Here is an 18,322-nt window from a genome sequence, read left to right as displayed (position 1 = left end):
CTGCATTCCATGAGTCTAGCCTGGTGCCGGGAAGCAGAGGAAGTGTTTGCCTGCTTCTGAGAGGCAAGATAGCTGCTGAGAGACAGAGCTAAACGCTGGGAGCAGCAAAAATCGTTTCTCCACGGAAGGGTGAGGCAGAGAAGCTGTACCTGATCGTAAGTAAGCTTGGGCCCCCTTGGGAGAACGGGAAGAAAATGGCAGAGAGCCAAGATATGCCGGTGGAAAAGCTCACTTTAAAAAGTTGGGCAACCTGGAGCAGAAGAATAAGGGGCTGGTTCTTGGTCACTGGGCTTTGGGAAGGAAGCCAGTCAGAGCCAGCTGAAGCAGGCTGTGAATCTGCGGTGCCTGGAGATGGCAAGCAGAGAATGCAACAAGAGCTGAATATGCTCAGAGCATGCGTTGATGCTTCACTGAGGCCCCATTTGGAAGGTGTACAGACACCAGGGGCTGCCTGGAATGTGCTGCGAAGTTTGTGTGAAACTGCAGCAGGAGGCCAGGGCCCTGGAGAAGAAATGGAGAGCCCCAAGATGGCTGCGGCCCCAGTTCCCGGTACTTCAGTCTCAAGGAGCACTGTTGGGCAGATCGGGGGGGCGAAGAGTTCCAAAGGCAAGTTTAAGAAACTTTCCATTGTTGCTGAAGCGGAGAGCAGCTTCAGGGGGGGCCAGGCTGGTGGGAGGCGCCGTTCCAGGAGAAGGAAGGCCAGGCCAGCTGGGAGGAGCCCCGGGCAGTGTTTTTCCACTGGAGTACAACGTCTGCATGGCAGCTGCCCCCACCGGAGCAGAGAGCCGATGCAGGATGTTTGCAAGGACACTTCTCATGGGAACCAGTCGGGTTTCCATGGCAACAGGCCTGGGAAGACAGGCAGGCATGGAACTGAGCCAGGTGGTCGTGGTAAACAACAGAAAGAGGCTTATCAAGTCTATGCGAGTATGGCATTGTTCGAAGACGGCCGAATGGAAAACTTGGAAATGGCTTTTGTAATCGACTCAGCAGCTAACCGCAACATGGTTCCAGAGACATCTGCAGTCAAGATGGGGAATTGCACGGCAATTCCGGCCGGACAAACTGTTATGTTCGCAAATGGACAGAGAACCCAGATTAAAACTGTCACTAACGTTTTCCTTTCTGTTTTGCAGGAGACGCTGCAGTTTTGTGTTATCCCAGAGGGGGATCATTGTTTGTTATCTGTGCCTTATTTGTTAAGTAAGGGGTTCAAAGTTTGTTTTGAAAATGATGTCTGCACAATCTCCAGAGGAGGGAGGTTACTTGCCCAGGTTAAGAAGGGGCGGAATGATCTTTTCATTCTTAAAACGTCTCTTGGGGGTGAGGGGAAGGTTGAGAGAGCACAGGCGCAGCGTGCTACAGTTCCCACTCATGTTCAATGTGCTTGTGCATGGCATCAGAAGACCAATCATAGTTCTCTAGAAGAACTGCAAGTACTTCCTGAGGTTACCAGAGGGTGTAAAATTAGAGATTGTGGACGTGCCATTAGTTGCGCCACATGCAAGCAGGCGAAGGTGAGGGGGTGCAGTTACCCAAAGGTGGAACGGGTTGCCACTAAACCTTTTGAGCTGGTTCACATAGATTTGGCCGGTCCTGTCAAGGAACCAAGTCTGGGAGGGGCCAGGTTTCTGCTAACTTTTTTGGATGATTTTTCGCAGAGCACCTGGACCCACGGCCTCAAATCCAGGGAGGATGCAGCACAGCTGATCAAGAGCTGGATTGAGGGGGTGGAGCTAAGATTCTCCACCAGGGTTCAAGCGATCGTCAGTGACAGAAATGCTAGGTACACTGGTTCTGCTTTGCAGCAGTTCTTTCACAGAAGAGGGATACGTCACACAGTTACTTCACCCAGTAAGAGGGGGGTGGCAGAGCTGAGAAGTGAAGCTCTGGTTAAGGCTGGACAGGTGATGCTGAAAGACGCCAGGTTACCTCCAAAGTTTTGGCTGGAGGGAATCCGATGTGTGTCGTTCACCTGGAATCGTGTCTACAACTCACTGGTAGGTGACACACCGTACTCGTTGTTAAATGGCCGCAAACCCCAGGTTCACTTTCTGCGCAAGTTTGGATCTCCTGCGGTTGTCCCTGTGCCTAAGGCTTTGCAAGGGCCAGATGGAGCCAAAGTCCAGAAAATGATCTTCTGTGTGTATGAGCCAGACGCTCGTGCATGGAGATTTGCTTACCCGTCAGGTGATCAGAGTAAGGTGCTGATCAGTAAACACGCTGAATTCTTTGAGCAGGATGAAAGGCCAAAGATTTCTGCACAGCGTGATGTTCTTTCAGAATGTCTCTCTGATCTTTTTTTTTTTTTTTTTTTTTTTTTTTTTTTTTATTGAGTTTTGCATAAGTATATTTCACAAACATACAAAAGACAAAAGACAAAAGTAAATAAAACAAACATAAAAAAGAAAAAAGACATACAATGCATACTACCTAAACAACACAACTTAACATTAATTTTACAACAACATTGATCGACTTCCCTTTATCTCGATTTCGGATAATGTTATCTTAGTTGTCTATCTGCTGTATCTATTCCAAAATGACATTTGTAACGTAGTAAGCGTTATCTCATGCCTACTGTGATTTTTTATTTTTTTTGATACATATATATTTCTGATTAACACTTTGATGTACCCCTTGTCTCTATTTCCATATATGTTTTAAATTTATCCCATTCATTACTAAATTTTGTACGTTTTTGATTTCTTATTTTTTGTGTCAATTTTGCCAATTCTAAATAATCCAATAATTTAAATTGCCACTCCTTTAATGTTGGGATTTTTGGTGTTTTCCAGCACTGTGCTATGAGGGTTCTAGCGGCAGCTGTTGCGTATTGGAAAAAGGTCCTATCTTCTTCTTTGATATCCTTGCCAATTATCCCCAACAGGAAAGCTTCAGGCTTTTTGACAAACGTATATTTGAGAATTTTTTTTAATTCATTATAAATAGATTCCCAAAATTTCTTGAGAATCTCGCACGTCCACCACATATGGAAGAATTCGCCCTCCTTGTTCTTGCATTTCCAACACAATTTATCACCTGTTCTATAAATTTTATGCAATTTTATCGGCGTTATGTACCATCTGTACATCATCTTGTACATGTTTTCTTTGAGTGTCGTGCATGCTGAATAGTTCATATCTTTGCGCCATAAAGTTTCCCATTTATCAAATTCTATGTTATACCCTAGATCTACCGCCCACTTCACCATCACCTCCTTTACTTCCTCGTCCTTGGTGTCCCACTCAAGCAACTGGTTGTACATTTTTGATAGTAATTTTGTTTTACTTTCTATTATTTCAATCTGGAATCTGGATTTTTTCTCACTTATTCCAATCTTTTTGTCTTCCGTCCATATTGAATTTATTTGATGATATTGAATCCAACCAGTCAACTTATTTTTTATTTCTTCATATGGTCTAATCCTCCACCCGGATTCTGTTTTGGTTAGTAGGTCCTCATATGTCCACCGTTCCCCCTCAAGATTTGATTTTTTAATTGTTAAAATATCAATTGGTGATAGCCACCAGGGTGTTTTCTGCTCCAGCAATTTTTTATTCCTTTCCCAGACTTCCAGTAGCGGCCCTCTGAAGATATGGTTGGAAAAACCTTTATGGACCCTTCCCTTGTCTCGCCATAAATAGGCATGCCATCCAAATCTTAAGTTGAACCCCTCTAGGTCTAACAACTCTTTATTTTTAATAACGATCCAATCTTTTACCCAACAAAGGCATGCGGCCTCATAATATAACCTCAGATTTGGAACCGCAAACCCCCCCCTATCTCTTAGATCTGTAAGCAATTTGAATTTAATTCTGGGTCTTTTCCCCCGCCAAATAAATTTGGATAGTAATCTGTGCCATTCTTTAAATATTGCAATTCCCCTAATTATAGGAATGTTCTGGAATAGGAAGAGTAATTTGGGTAGTAAGCTCATTTTAATCGCCGCCATTCTGCCCATCCACGAAAGATGTAATCTGTTCCATGTATCTAAGTCCTTCATTATTTCTTTCCATGTTTTCTTATAATTGTTTTCCATCAAATTTATATTTTTCATAGTTATCCAAATTCCAAGATATTTAACTTTTTTGACTATTTTAATTCCAGTTTGTATCTCAAGCTCATTTTTGGTGTCTTCTTTCATATTTTTAGTCATTATTTTTGTTTTTTCCTTGTTCAGTTTAAATCCCGATAGTTTTCCAAATTCTTCCAGTAATTTTATAACTTTACCGATGCTCTCCTTTGGTTCTTCCAATGACAACATGAGATCGTCTGCATATGTTTTCAATTTGTATTCTTGCACGCCGATTTTTATGCCGCGGATCTCTGGGGTATTCCTTATCTTATTTGTTATTGTCTCTAAAACCATAATAAACAACAGCGGTGATAGAGGACATCCCTGTCGGGTACCTTTTGCTATTTCAAACTGTTCTGTCAAGTTATTATTTATTATTAATCTAGCTTTTTGTTGTGTATATATTGCTCTAACTCCTTCTAGGAATGTGCCCTGTATCCCTGTTTTTTCCAAGCATTTTATTAGGAAACCCCAAGAGACATTGTCGAAAGCCTTCTCGGCATCAACGAACAGTAAAGCAGCAGGAATTTCATTATGAACTTCTAGGTATTCAATGATATCTATTGTGTGTCTGATGTTGTCTTTTATTTGTCTATTAGGAAGAAAACCGGCCTGATCACAATGAATAAGATTAATTAAACATTTTTTGAGTCTGTGGGCCATTATGTCAGCAAAAATTTTGTAATCGTTGTTCAATAGAGAAATCGGTCTGTAATTCTTAATATTAAGTTTATCTGAATCTGGTTTCGGGATCAGCGTAATGTAGGCTTCTTTCCAGGATGTTGGCATTTTTCCTCCTCTTAATATCTCGTTCATAACGTCACATAGCACTGGTGTTATGTATTCCTCTAAGACTTTGTAATATTTAGCTGATAACCCATCTGGACCTGGTGCTTTTCCAATTTTCATTCTTTTAATTGCTTCTCGAATTTCCTCTATTTTTATGGGTCTGTTTAAAGCGGTTCTTTCTTCTTCTGTTATTTTTTTAGGGCTATTTTCTTCTAGATATTTTATAATGTTCGTTAAGTCTTCTTCTTCTCTTTTGTATAAGTTCTCATAAAATTTAAAAAAGTTCTTTTTTATTACAATAGGATCTTCCAGAACTTGCTCTTCTACTTTTATTTTGTTTATGATACTATTTTTTCTTCTTTTTCTCAGTTGCCACGCCAAAAGTTTTCCAATTTTATTTGCCGATTCAAAAAACTTTTGTTTCATTAGCTTTATTCCCCATTCAACCTCTTGGCTTATTAATGTTGAATATTGTGTTTGAAGCATTTTGTATTGTTGCTTATGGCTGTCATCTTTTGGATTTTTTATCATATTTTTCTCACATTCTTTCAGTTGAAGGATTAAATCTTCTTTCTTCCTTTCCTTAGCCTTCTTTCTTTGAGAATTTTGTTGTATCAGGAGACCTCTTAACACTGCCTTACTAGCGTCCCATACTGTATCTATTCCAATCTCTTTAGTAATATTTAAGGCAAAATAATCTTTTATAGTGGTTTTTGCTTTTTCGATCACTTCTTCTTTTTCGAATAGGTAATCGTTCATTCTCCATCTGTATAAACCTTGAGTCTTCCATTTTAATTGTAGTGTTATCGGGCTGTGATCCGATAAGGTTCTGGGTAAAATTTCACATCTCTCCGTTCTTGTTATTAATTCTCTCGAGATCCATATTTGATCCAGTCTGCTCCAGCTCTGGTGTGGTTCAGAGAAATGAGTAAATTGTTTCGTTGTGGGGTTTCTATATCTCCATATATCTATTAAGTCCAAATTTTCTTCCAGATCATTGAACGATTTTGGTAATTTCCCTTGGTTTAAATTTTTTTTCCTTGTATTTCTATCTAGTTCTGGTGTCGGTACCGCATTTAAATCTCCAAGTAGAACTAATTTATTGTTATCTAGATCTAATAGAAGTTGTTCCAATTTTTCAAAAAACTCCATTCTATTTGAGTTTGGGGCGTAAACTGTAACCACATTTATTTTCTCTCCCTGGTAATTAATTTGAATCCCTAGGATTCTTCCTTCCTCATCCTTGCATATTTGTTTGGGTTCTAGTTTCTCTTTCGCATAGATTACTACTCCTCTCTTTTTATTGGCGTCAGAATTGATAAATTCTATTCCCAGCCTTTTATTTATTAAAATATGCTTGTGTTTTTTGGCAACATGGGTTTCTTGGCAACAAATGACATCAATGTTTTTTTTCTTTATAATCTTTTCAAATTTATTTCTCTTGGACTTGTCGTTAAAGCCATTCACATTCCATGAAAAAAATTTAAGAGACATTTCGGGTTATTACTAAATTCACTTTATCCTTATTTCTGCTTTATAATCTGGTATTATTCTTTCTTTTAGATTCTCTGCTTTCTCCTTCTTCTTCTTCCTCCGACCCTGAGTCCTCCGTCTCCCCCCCCGACCCCCCGTCCCCAACCCCGTGTCCCCCCGCCCCCCCCGCAACCACATCACCTGCTCGCTGTCCTGCCTCCTCTCTACCTAAATCTTTTTCGTATCTTCTCAGGAACTTTTCTGCTTCAAGTGTATCTGTCAACTTGAATTTTTTGTTCTTGTAATAAAACGAAACCCCTTCTGGAAATTCCCATTTATATTGGATTACGTTTCTTTTCAACACTCTTGTCAACTGAGTATATCCTTCCCTTTTACGGAGAATCCTAACTGGAATTTCTTTGAAAATAATGATTGGGCGGTCTCCAATCACTAACTTTCTTTTAAAGCTCGTTCTTAGTATTATATTCTTCATTTCCATAGTATTGAAAATTACTAAGCAATCTTCAGGGGTCTTTTTTGATTTGTTTTGTTGTAATTTCCCTCTTATTCTGAACGCATTCTCTATAGTATGTGCTACTTGTTCTTCTCCCATCTGTAACCATTTTGCAAGTTCTTTGACTATTCTTTCCCTTATGTTCTCGTTTGCTTCTTCTACTATCCCTCTGAATTTTAAATTAAGATTTTTTTGACGTAGTTCTGTCATGGCTAAACTGTCCCACAGTTGATCTTGTGTTTTATTTAGGTTTTTTATTTCATCCTTTAACCTTTCAGTTTCTTTCTTTTGGTCCCTCAAGTCTTTCTGTGTTCTTTTATTTGATTCTTCAAATATTTTTGATTTGACTGTCAAGTCTTGTATCTTTTTGGTAAGTTCCCCTACAGCACTTTCTATTTTGTTATCTATTTGCTCCTGTAGTTCTCCTAATTTGCTTTCCATATGTATTTCCCTTTGCTTAAATTCTTCTTTAATTTTTAACCATAGAATGTCTAGATCTTTGACCTCCTCCTGCTTGGATACCTTCCTTTCCCCCGGGGTCCCTCCGATTTTTTTAGCATCTTTCCCCGACATCCTATGGGTTATTTTTCTCTCCCCAGAGGGGCTCACAATCTTATTTGTCTTGTTGTTTGTTTGTTTATTTTTGTTTGTTTGTTTTTTATCTTTAAACCTCTTTCGGTTCCCCCCTTTCAGTACCTTTCGTTTTCTTAATTCAATCTACCTATTTCCCCTATTCCCTTCGATTACGTTTTCAAGAACCTTTTGTTGTTAGATACTCAAAATTAAATTAGTATGTTAGTATAATTATTTTAAAGACAAAGAGGGTTAACCAAATTAGAAGGATGCAGGCAAAAGTCAAATATAGTGTCCTTCTTTTATAATCCAGGGGGGTTGAATAGTTTTCCTGTTCTCCAGAAATTTCAGCCACTTGACTGGCTTAATCCACTTTTCAGAGGCTGTGTTGAGTTTTACACTCTGGTGACTTTGAGTCCAGATCCCAGTGACTTTCTATCCACAGTTTCTTATCCTCTAACGTGACGGGATTTATCTGGCCACTAACCAAACATCCGATTCAAATGTTTTTCATGTGGTTCAAAAAAGTTCGGAATCTTTCCGTGGCCAAAAATGTAAGAAATGAGGTTGAGAATGGGTTAAATAAATTTTTGGTTGGGTTAGATTATTACGTTAGAGAGGTGAGAGAAGGAGAGAAAATAAGAAGGATAAGTGTTCAGGAGAAAGAGCGGGAGGGGGGTAAGGGGGAGGGCAGCGGGAGGAGGAAGTAAGGGGGGTGCAACTGGGGAACACAAAGGGGGAGGGAAGAAGAACACTAGATAATATGTATAAAGCGAGTAATTATGTTTTTGTTTCGTAAAGTTTTGTCTTAACAATAAAAGTCTTAAAGGCGTCTCTCTCCCGTGTCTTGCAAATCTTTTCCCCGAGTACTTTTACTTTTCTTCCCCGGGAACCTTTACAGGCAGCTCGTGGAGACAGTCGAACCCGCAAAAATCCTAACTTGGGGGGGTTTGAGGAGGACCATTGAGGAAGCAGTTCAAAGCAGATCAAAGCAGTTCAAAGCACTTCAAAGTCTGCAGTTCAAAGTCTATATAGGCGCTATCAATCCGTAGTTCGTGGTAGTGAAATGTTTCTTTTTTTTTTTTGTTTTGTTTTTTAACGTTTTTTTTTTTTTTAAGTTGGTACTTTAAAAGTCCATAATCTTTACTTTGTAACTTCAAAAGTCCAAGCTAATTTACTTTGTAACTTCAAAAGTCCAGGCTAATTTACTTTGTAACTCACACAGTCAAGCGATAAAGAAACTTCCTGTTCTCTCCTTGCTACTTTGTAGCCAGCGCCATTTTAAGCCTCGATCGGGATAAACCCTTTAAGTTAAATCTTCCAACATCCGACGTTCTCTTAGTGTAAATTCAAATCCTTTGGTATAAAAAGCATCTACTCACACTAAGGGTCCCGCACTTATAAGTTTGGAGGTCCGTCGCCTTCTTCAGTGGGAGCCAGAGGCATCGTAACACAGGATCGTTGTTTCCCCTTTGGTGCTAGCGGTCCGCCGCTTCAGGCTTCTTTAGAAAAAAAAATCCCGAAAAACGGCGAGCCGCGTCCACACGGCTGGGGCTCTCTCCCTCAGGGGCTTCCCCCCCTGAGATTTCTGGAGGGGTGCAGTGCCTTTGCAACCCCCCTGTTCACTGTGTTACTCGGAAAAACTCTCCGGAGTTTTTCCGCGCTCCCTTTCTGTCCGCGACGGAAACCGGAAGTCCTCAGAATGTCTCTCTGATCCAGAGGACAGTTCTGGTGACGAGGAAGAAGAGGCTGAGTCTGCTGATGACGACCAGGTCACTGACCAGAGTCAGGAGCAGGGTGGGGCGTCTCCACAAGTTGTTAGGAAAGGACAGCCCAAGAGTGAGCCTAGTTCTCCTGTAAGTGTAATGGAGAGGATTCGAAGACGCTTTAAGTCAGAGGGGGAATCCCGTGATGCAGAGGACACACCTGCTGGTGACAGTGAGCCAGAGGAAACACCAGAGTTTGTGCCTAGGCGATCCAGTCGCACAACCAAGGGTATTCCACCTGAGAGGTACCAGTCCACAGGTGCGTGGGTAAGTTTCGCACAGTGCGATTCTGAGAGTTGTGAGGTGATTCCACAGATGCCCAACAGGTACGCCAAGGTAGGGCGCAAGGCATTGGGGAAGGGATTGATCTCACAAGGTGTTGCTGAAGATGTTACACAGGTTTTGTCAGAAAGCAACGCAAGGGGGTGTGTGGGAGTTCAGAACTTAACTGGTTAAGTGTTCTGAGCTGTGCGTCAGCTTTCTGACGTCAGCTATGGAAGCTGGGAGGAGTCTGGGAGGAGACTGTACTGTTGTTGTTCTCTCTGTGTGTCTTGAGAGAGACGGACATGTTTTAACATGGCTGCAAGCAGTGATGGACAAATGTTTGAATAAAAGCTGTAAATAGACGGATCTGTCTGTGTATGCTTGCATGGAGCAAGGGAGAAAAAGACTGTTTTACACCGCTGTAAGCTACTCTGCTAAGCCGTGGCCAAAGAGACAGCAGACTTTGGTGCGCAGCTAGAAGGAAGCGTGCCGGACGCTGCAAATGACTGATTGGGATCGTAAAGCTGTCTATGAGTACACGGCTCAACGGTCAAGCTATCAAGATCGTTATCTTTGACACTGAAGGGCACTGTTGGCATTGGATGGCATACACAATGTTAGAAGATGAGCAATTAAATAGGCCTGAGATAGTCTATGAGGTGCTACTGGACAATTATTATTTTTTTATTTCAACTAAAAAAAAAGCTAAACATCACAATTAAAGCAAAATTCACGTTTTATGATTAACAAATCAATACAGTGTTTATAATCTACAAGGCAATATCAACAAAGCACCAGCCCAAAAACAAACTAGCACTGTTAAGTTCATACATACACTCTCCACACCCCCATGACCATAGCTGTCAACTTACAGATTTAAAAATAAGGGACCAGCAACCTCGAAAATAAGGGATCAGCAGCCAAAATAAGGGATTTTCCAAGCACAGGTATGTTCAACTTCTGAGCCCCTCTGAGCCAAAGGCAGAAAGCCCAGCCAGCAGCCAAACGAAGCCTCAAGCGGTGGTTGCCACAGCGCAGCAACCCAGCGAAGGGGATGCAGCAAGGAAAAACACTTTCACCTTTCTGCTTGGAAGCGCTGAGCAAAGGCGAGTCCCCAGGCAACGCCTGTGATTTGATCAGCACAAGGCATGCAAGCTCCACCCCCCTGTCGTTCTTAGACTCCTTATTGGGTGAGCAACGCAGCCAAGCAACACAGTTGGAGCCTCCCTCCTCCCTGGCCGGCAGGGAGGGAGGGAGGGAGAGGAGCTGCTTCCTTTGAAACCCGGGAAATTTAAGGGACATCATCAATAAGGGACAGCAGCAGGACACGGCACTGGGATAAGGGACTTTCCCTCGGTTGACAGCTATGCCCATGACTCATAATCTTTCCCTCTATTCAGTCCATTAAAGAGACACATACACATTATATTCATGGCAGCAGCTTCCTTGTGAAAGGTTTCTTGGGCTGGAGGTGGAGCAGCGTCTCCTGATGGCAAACAGAGTCTCTCCCACCCCCCATAGTTCTTCCTCTGGAAACAGCTCCTTTATGAAGGCTTCTAAGGTGGGGGGGGGGCAAGGCAGGTGGGAAAAGCCATTACCTGCTGGCCAGCACCAAATCTTTCTCCCCTGCCCTTGATAGTCCCACTTGGCTCAGTAGTTCCTGCCCCAGCCCTTCTCCAACCTGATGTCCTCCTGAGGTTGATGGACTCCCATCAGCCCAAAACAGTCTGCTAGTGGGATCTAGTGGGATCTGGTGCCTTAGGGCAGTGTTTCCCAACCTTGTGCCTCCAGCTGTTTTTGGACTACAATTCCCATCATCCCTTGCCACTGGTCTTGCTAGTCAGGGATGGTGGGAGTTGTAGTTCAAAAACAGCTGGAGGCACAAGGTTGGGAAACACTGCCTTAGGGGGCACCAGGTTTGGGGAAGGCTGACACAATGAGAAATGAGGCCCAAGCAATCAGGTTTGGCAAGGCCATGGAATATTTTTTTAAAAATGGAAAGGTCAAGAAGTCTGTACTGAACACAGAATCAGGGGCAGGGACTGGATGGCAGTGTGTGTGTGTGTGTGTGTGTGTTTGTGTGTGTGTAAGAGAGAGAGAGAGAGAGAGAGAGAGAGAGAGAGATGGAGGGGACAGTCTTCAGGGAGGCAGCTCTGAGCACAAGCATTTACACTTGTACTGAAGAGAAACTACGAAAGTGACAAGGCTTCGGAACTGACCCTCAGCAAGAGAACATTGATTAAGCAGTGAATTTAATCATGAGGCTAATCCAGTCACTCTGTGCTAAAGCTGAGCTGTAAATTCTGCTCACTAAATATGAACATGGGGTAGTAATCCACTTCGCTGCTACTACATAGGGCTGTCACCTGACTGAAGAAATCTTAGCAGGTTGATTGTGTGAGGTTCAGTCAATTAATTGGCCAGATGTTCGTACTTTCGCAGGTGAAGGAAGCAGGACCACTGGGGTGGGTGGGTGGAGAGGCATAGATCATGTGTGTGTGCTTGTCACTGCAGGCAGCATCCAGGAAGAGATGTTCTCATGTACGAGTGTGAGACAGGAGGGAGGATGCCTCTGCTAGCACTATACTAAAATAAGCAACAACTTGTTTATTAATTTGTTGGGACAGAACGTTGTTTTTCTTTAGAACTATCAGCCTCGTGCCTGGTGTTGCTTAGGAATTCTTAAGGGACAAAAAAAATATCGGTATGGTTTTGGAATCTGGTTTTAAATCAGTGCGGTTTTGACAGGTTCAGTCCTCCATCTTGATTCAAAATGGCATCCAATTTTATCCAAGCATAGATGAAAACTTGCTCCTTGAACTCAGGAAGCGTCATGCAAAATTTGGTTACCGACTCTTATGAGATGTCCAAATGCATAAAGCAAACAAGCAAACAATTATTTTCCAAAATATATAGTAGACTGTTGTTTTAGTCACATGCAGATTTGATTGATTGAATAATTCATTAAGATGCATATGATTTGATCAAGTATGGTTTCTTTAACTGAGCTACAGGAGGGCCAGAATACCATGGCTAGGAGAGAGAGCAAGTATGACCTGTAACTGAAGGAGCTTTGCAAAATGTAGGGCAATTGGGAAAATCACAATGTCTTGGCCTCAGTCCCCCAGCTGTGAATTGGGCATAATGGCTGTCGGGTTTGCCAGAATGATTGATACATCAGCACAACAGTGATTGCAAAGAGCTTTCCAGTATCGCGTCTGCTATGGAAATGCAGAGTTCAGTTCCTGTTACCCTGACCAGTGCTTCTGTGTTCATTGACTTTTCGCAAGTGCCTCCCTCCAGAAACAGCAAAATAACTTTGTGGTTGATTAATTAATTAATTTTAAGTCTGCTGCCCAGTAGGTAGGGGGGACCTTCCTTTTTTTTAAAATGACTCAAAATTTGCATAAACCAATTAACTGATGGATTGCCCGAGTTTCTCTTTACAATGCCCTAACCAGAACAATATGACGCTTATTTTCCTGTAACCAGAACTTTCTCCTGTTGTTTGATAGAATGGCACCGAGAGGAGCCCAGCACACACCTGATTATAATTGGACCCGCAGTAAGTTTCCCTGCTTTCTTTGTAAGCATTCTTTCTAAATATAAATTCTTTGCGTGAATTTGTTTTCATGTGCTATGGCAGGCAGGCGCTGTTAAGTCTATAGCCCCCCACTGAGAAGGAGTCATCCCTCAAAACTGCTGTGTGGGGCTAACACAAGAATGTCTTGCTAGATTATGCCCCGTGGGTCAGATCTCTCTGTCGTTAAGGTCACAGTAAACCAAAGATTGCCAGCCTGGTGCTCATACGTGCCAGTGTGCCCACTAGTACCTCCTATGGCACCTGCAAAAGGTCTCAGCAGGTATCCCCTCAAAAACCCATAATGCTCCTTCTACTCACTTCCAGTTTGCACAATTGTATTTTTTGTTTTTTAGGCCATCTAAAAATGTTAAAGGGACGTGGGTGGCGCTACGTGGGTAGGACTTGCCGATCAGAAGGTTGGTAGTTCGAATCCCCGTGATGGGGTCAGCTCCCGTTGCTCAGTCTCTGCTCCTGCCAACCTAGCAGTTCGAAAGCACGTCAAAGTGCAAGTAGATAAATAGGTACTGCTCCGGCGGGAAGGTAAACAGCGTTTCCGTGCGCTGCTCTGGTTCACCAGAAGCGGCTTAGTCATGCTAGCCACATGACCCGGAAGCTGTACGCCAGCTCCCTCGGCCAGTAAAGCGAGATGAGCGCCGCAACCCTAGAGTCGGCCACGACTGGACCTAATGGTCAGGGGTCCCTTTACCTTTACCTTAAAAATGTTAAAGTAAAATATAACCCACTAAACAGCCTCTGCTCCTCATATAATTTCTGTTTTTAAAAGTTTTTTTTTAAAAAAAAAAGTTTAGTGTTTGTTGGTGTGGAGTGGGGGTAGGATAGCCACAAGAGACCCAAAATCACCTGATGCAATCTTTGCCTTTCACGGTGTGGAGTTCTCCTTCAGTCAGCTTGACAAAGTGGCTGCCCAAACACAAATGAAAACACACCACATAGGCTAATAATAATAATAATAATAATTTATTATTTGTACCCCGCCCATCTGGCTGGGTTTCCCCAGCCACTCTGGGCAGCTTCCAACAAAGATGAAAAATACACTAAAATGTCACAAATTAAAAACTTCCCTGAACAGGGCTGCCGTCAGATGTCTTCTGAATGTCAGGTAGTTGTTTATCGCTTTGACATCTGATGGGAGGGCATTCCACAGGGCGGGCGCCACTACCGAGAAGGCCCTCTGCCTGGTTCCCTGTAACTTGGCCTCTCGCAGTGAGGGAACCGCCAGAAGGCCCTCGGAGCTGGACCTCAGTGTCCGGGCAGAAAGCTGGGGGAGGAGACGCTCCTTCAGATATACTGGACCGAGGCCATTTAGGGCTTTAAAGGTCAGCACCAACACTTTGAATTGTGCTCGGAAACGTACTGGGAGCCAATGTAGGTCTTTCAAGACCGGTGTTATATGGTCTCGGCGGCCACTCCCAGTCACCAGTCTAGCTGCCGCATTCTGGATTAGTTGTAGTTTCCGGGTCACCTTCAAAGGTAGCCCCACGTAGAGCGCATTGCAGTAGTCCAAGCGGGAGATAACCAGAGCATGTACCACTCTGGTGAGACAGTCTGCAGGCAGATAGGGTCTCAGCCTACGTACCAGATGGAGCTGGTAAACAGCTGCCCTGGATACAGATTTGACCTGTGCCTCCATGGACAGCTGTGAGTCCAAAATGACTCCCAGGCTGCGCACCTGGTCCTTCAGGGGCACAGTTACCCCATTCAGGACCAGGGAATCCTCCACACCTGCCCGCCTCCTGTCCCCCAAAAACAGTACTTCTGTCTTGTCAGGATTCAACCTCAATCTGTTAGCCGCCATCCATCCTCCAACCGCTTCCAGGCACTCACACAGGACCTTCACCGCCTTCACTGGTTCTGATTTGAAAGAGAGGTAGAGCTGGGTATCATCTGCATATTGATGGACACCCAGTCCAAACCCCCTGATGATCTCTCCCAGCGGCTTCATATAGATGTTAAAAAGCATGGGGGAGAGGATGGAACCCTGAGGCACCCCACAAGTGAGGGCCCAGTGGTCTGAACTCTCATCCCCCACCACCACTTTCTGAACACGGCCCAGGAGGAAGGAGCGGAACCACTGTATAACAGTGCCCCCAGCTCCCAGCCCCTCTAGACGGTCCAGAAGGATGTTATGGTCGATTGTATCAAAGGCCGCTGAGAGATCCAGCAGAACTAGGAAACAGCTCTCACCTTTGTCCCTAGCCCGCCGGAGATCATCAACCAGTGCGACCAAGGCAGTTTCAGTCCCATGATGAGGCCTGAATCCTGACTGGAAGGGATCCAAATGGTCCGCTTCTTCCAGGCGTGCCTGGAGTTGTTCAGCAACCACTCGCTCAATCACCTTGCCCAAGAATGGAAGGTTTGAGACTGGGCGATAATTGGCCATCGTGGCCGCATCTAAAGATGGTTTTTTAAGAAGCGATTTAATAACCGCCTCTTTCAGCGGGTCTGGGAAGGCTCCCTCACGGAGGGAAGCATTCACCACCCCACGAAGCCCATCGCCCTGTCCTTCCCGGCTAGCTTTTATAAGCCAGGATGGGCAAGGATCCAGGAGGCAGGTGGTTGGCTTCACTCGTCCAAGCAGCCTGTCCACATCCTCGGAGGTAACAGATTGGAATTGATCCCACACAACTTGACCAGACAGGACTCTAGCACTCTCCCGCCCCGGCCCTGCTCCCACAGTGGAGTCTACTTCTTCCCGAATCTGAGCGATTTTATCTGCAAAAAATTTTGCAAAATCATTGCAGGAGAACATGTGGCCCGTACTGGGCCCCGATGTTACAGGTGGTTCCGCTAAATTGTGAACCACCTGAAAGAGTCTCCTGCTGCTGTTTTCTGCAGATGCAATAGAGGCGGTGAAGAAAGTCTTCTCTGCCGTCGCTATCGCCACTTGGTAGGCTCGACGTTGAGCTCTAACCTGTGTCCGGTCAGATTCGGAATGAGTTATCCGCCACCGGCGCTCTAGCCGTCTCAACGATTGTTTCATTGCCCTCAGATCCGTGGAAAACCATGGGGCTCTCCGGGCTCCATGCAATCGGAGAGGGCGCTTCGGAGCCAAACAGTCAATAGCCCTGGTTAACTCCACATTCCAGCGGGCCACCAGGGAATCGGCTGAAAGGCCATCAACATGGGATAAAGCATCCCCTACCACTCTCTGGAAACCATTTGGATCCATTAAGTGGCGGGGGCGGACCATCCAAATCGGTCCCACCTCCCTGCAGAGGGGAAGGGTCGCGGAGAAGTCCAGTTGCACCAGGAAGTGATCTGACCATGGCACTTCTTTTGTTTCACTTTTACTTAGTGTCAGATCACCAACATCCGTAGAGGTAAACACCAGGTCCAAGGCATGTCCGCGGCTATGGGTTGGGCCAGACTTATTCAGGGACAGCCCCATGGAGGCCATGCTTTCCACGAAGTCCCGAGCGGCCCCTTGTAAGGTCGTGTCGGCATGGATGTTAAAATCCCCTAGGACAACCAAGCTAGGTGTCTCCAGGAGAACATCCGCCACGACCTGAAGCAGCTCGGGCAGGGAATCCTTGGTGCAGCGGGGAGGTCGGTACACCAGAAGGAATCCTGTACTGCCCCTATTGCCCAACTTCCAGAACATGCACTCGGAAAATTGGGTCTTCCCAATAGGACGCCTGGTGCAAACTAATGACTTCCTAAAAATCACTGCAACCCCCCCTCCCCGCCCACATGACCTGGGTTGCTGTGCGTAAGAGAAACCTGGTGGACAAGCAGCGGCAAGGACAGGCCCATCTGCTTCATCCAACCAAGTCTCTGTTACACATGCCAGGTCAAGTCCTCCATCCATGATCAAGTCATGGATGGCAGTGGTCTTATGAATCATTGACCTGGCATTGCACAGCAACACTTTCAGGTCATGTGGGTATCCCTTGCTGATTCTAGTATCCATCCTGTCAGGACCAGACCCGGAGGCAGGGATAGTCCTCAGACAACGACTAAACCTGCCTCCTCTGTAATGACATGGTCTGGTCTTAGCGTAATTCCTCCTCCTACCCGTGATCACTGAGATCGGTTGTCCCAGTGCATTCCCCCCTGTGAAACATGTCCCAGCCATTTTGTTGGCTGGGACCAACTCCCCGGCAGCCCTGACCCCTCCCCTTAAGAACAAAATAACACCTAAAAAAAAACACACAAATAAAACAATACAAACGAAAAACAATAAAAATTACAAAAACATAAAATCAAACAAATTCCCAGGCCCACCCCCACCCCCACCCCCACATCCAAAAAAAAATTCAAAATAAAAATTTTAAAACATTTTAAAAGCACTCTGCACCCCTCCAGCAGTAACAGCAACTGTCCTAGTGAGGCCCGTCAGGCCCTGCCCTGGGCCAGGTGGTAAGTGGCAGGAAGGAGCAGGGCCCCATACACCCACACAGGAGAGTCCTCCTGGGCAGCGGAGTGCAGCAGTCCTTATGAGGCTTCAGGCCCGATGGTGAGTGGCAGGAAGGAGCAGGGCCCTCAGACACTCACACGCAGGAGAGTGTAATAACTGTTAAATCATCATTCAAAAGGTAAAAATGAATCTATTGGAGTTCAGATATGCAGTGTAACAGACTAGTGGCACAGAACATCAAGCCACATGTTCAAGATAGGTGTCAAAGGTCAGTCTCACAATGGTTATTCAAAGGTTTCAACAAAAGACGACTCAAACGTCTAAAAAGTAAGGTTTTCGCAAATGTTTTTCAAAAGTTCCAATGGAAGACGTCCCAAAAGTCTCAAGGACAGTGTTTCTGGAATGATACTACTGTTTCGTGATAGTCTTCACCAGCTGAAAATACAATACAAAGCATATAACCAATGTATAACCAATGAATGATAACAGAACTGAGAGCCAGTGTGGTGTAGTGGTTAAGAGTGATAGACTCGTAATCTGGGGAACCGGGTTCGTGTCTCAGCTGTTCCACCTGCAGCTGCTGGGTGACCTTGGGCCAGTCACACTTCTCTGAAGTCTCTCAGCCTCACACACCTCACAGAGTGTTTGTTGTGGGGGAGGAAGGGAAAGGAGAATGTTAGCCACTTTGAGACTCCTTCGGGTAGTGATAAAGCGGGATATCAAATCCAAACTCTTCTACTTGCATACACATTGTATATTGAAACAGAATATACAAAACAAGTTTGTTAACCTGTGGGACTCATTGCCCTTGGATGTTCCGGTAACATCACTGAGTCCGCAAAAAGACCAAGCCACACGGTCATACATAACAATTTTTTATTTTGTAGTTTAAAAGCAAATGCAA

The 18,322-nt window shown here is 44.4% G+C and overlaps 1 protein-coding gene across 2 annotated transcripts in view; it reads left to right on the top strand.

The window, feature by feature from the left end:
• The window catches only part of GLT1D1 (glycosyltransferase 1 domain containing 1), a 72,284-nt gene that overhangs the window by 36,218 nt on the left and 17,744 nt on the right, over positions 1-18,322 (top strand). For both annotated transcript variants that reach the window (XM_081842285.1, XM_081842284.1), the window contains one exon: positions 12,973-13,022. In XM_081842285.1, the coding sequence (XP_081698411.1) occupies positions 12,973-13,022 (50 nt within the window). The remainder of the gene's footprint in view (positions 1-12,972; positions 13,023-18,322) is intronic.

This window comes from Podarcis erhardii, assembly GCF_964252035.2.
Source record: "Podarcis erhardii genome assembly, chromosome: 15".
In the NCBI taxonomy this organism is placed as follows: domain Eukaryota; kingdom Metazoa; phylum Chordata; class Lepidosauria; order Squamata; family Lacertidae; genus Podarcis; species Podarcis erhardii.
The sequence above is the reverse complement of the archived record's forward strand: the minus strand, read 5'-3'. Positions and strand labels throughout refer to the sequence as shown.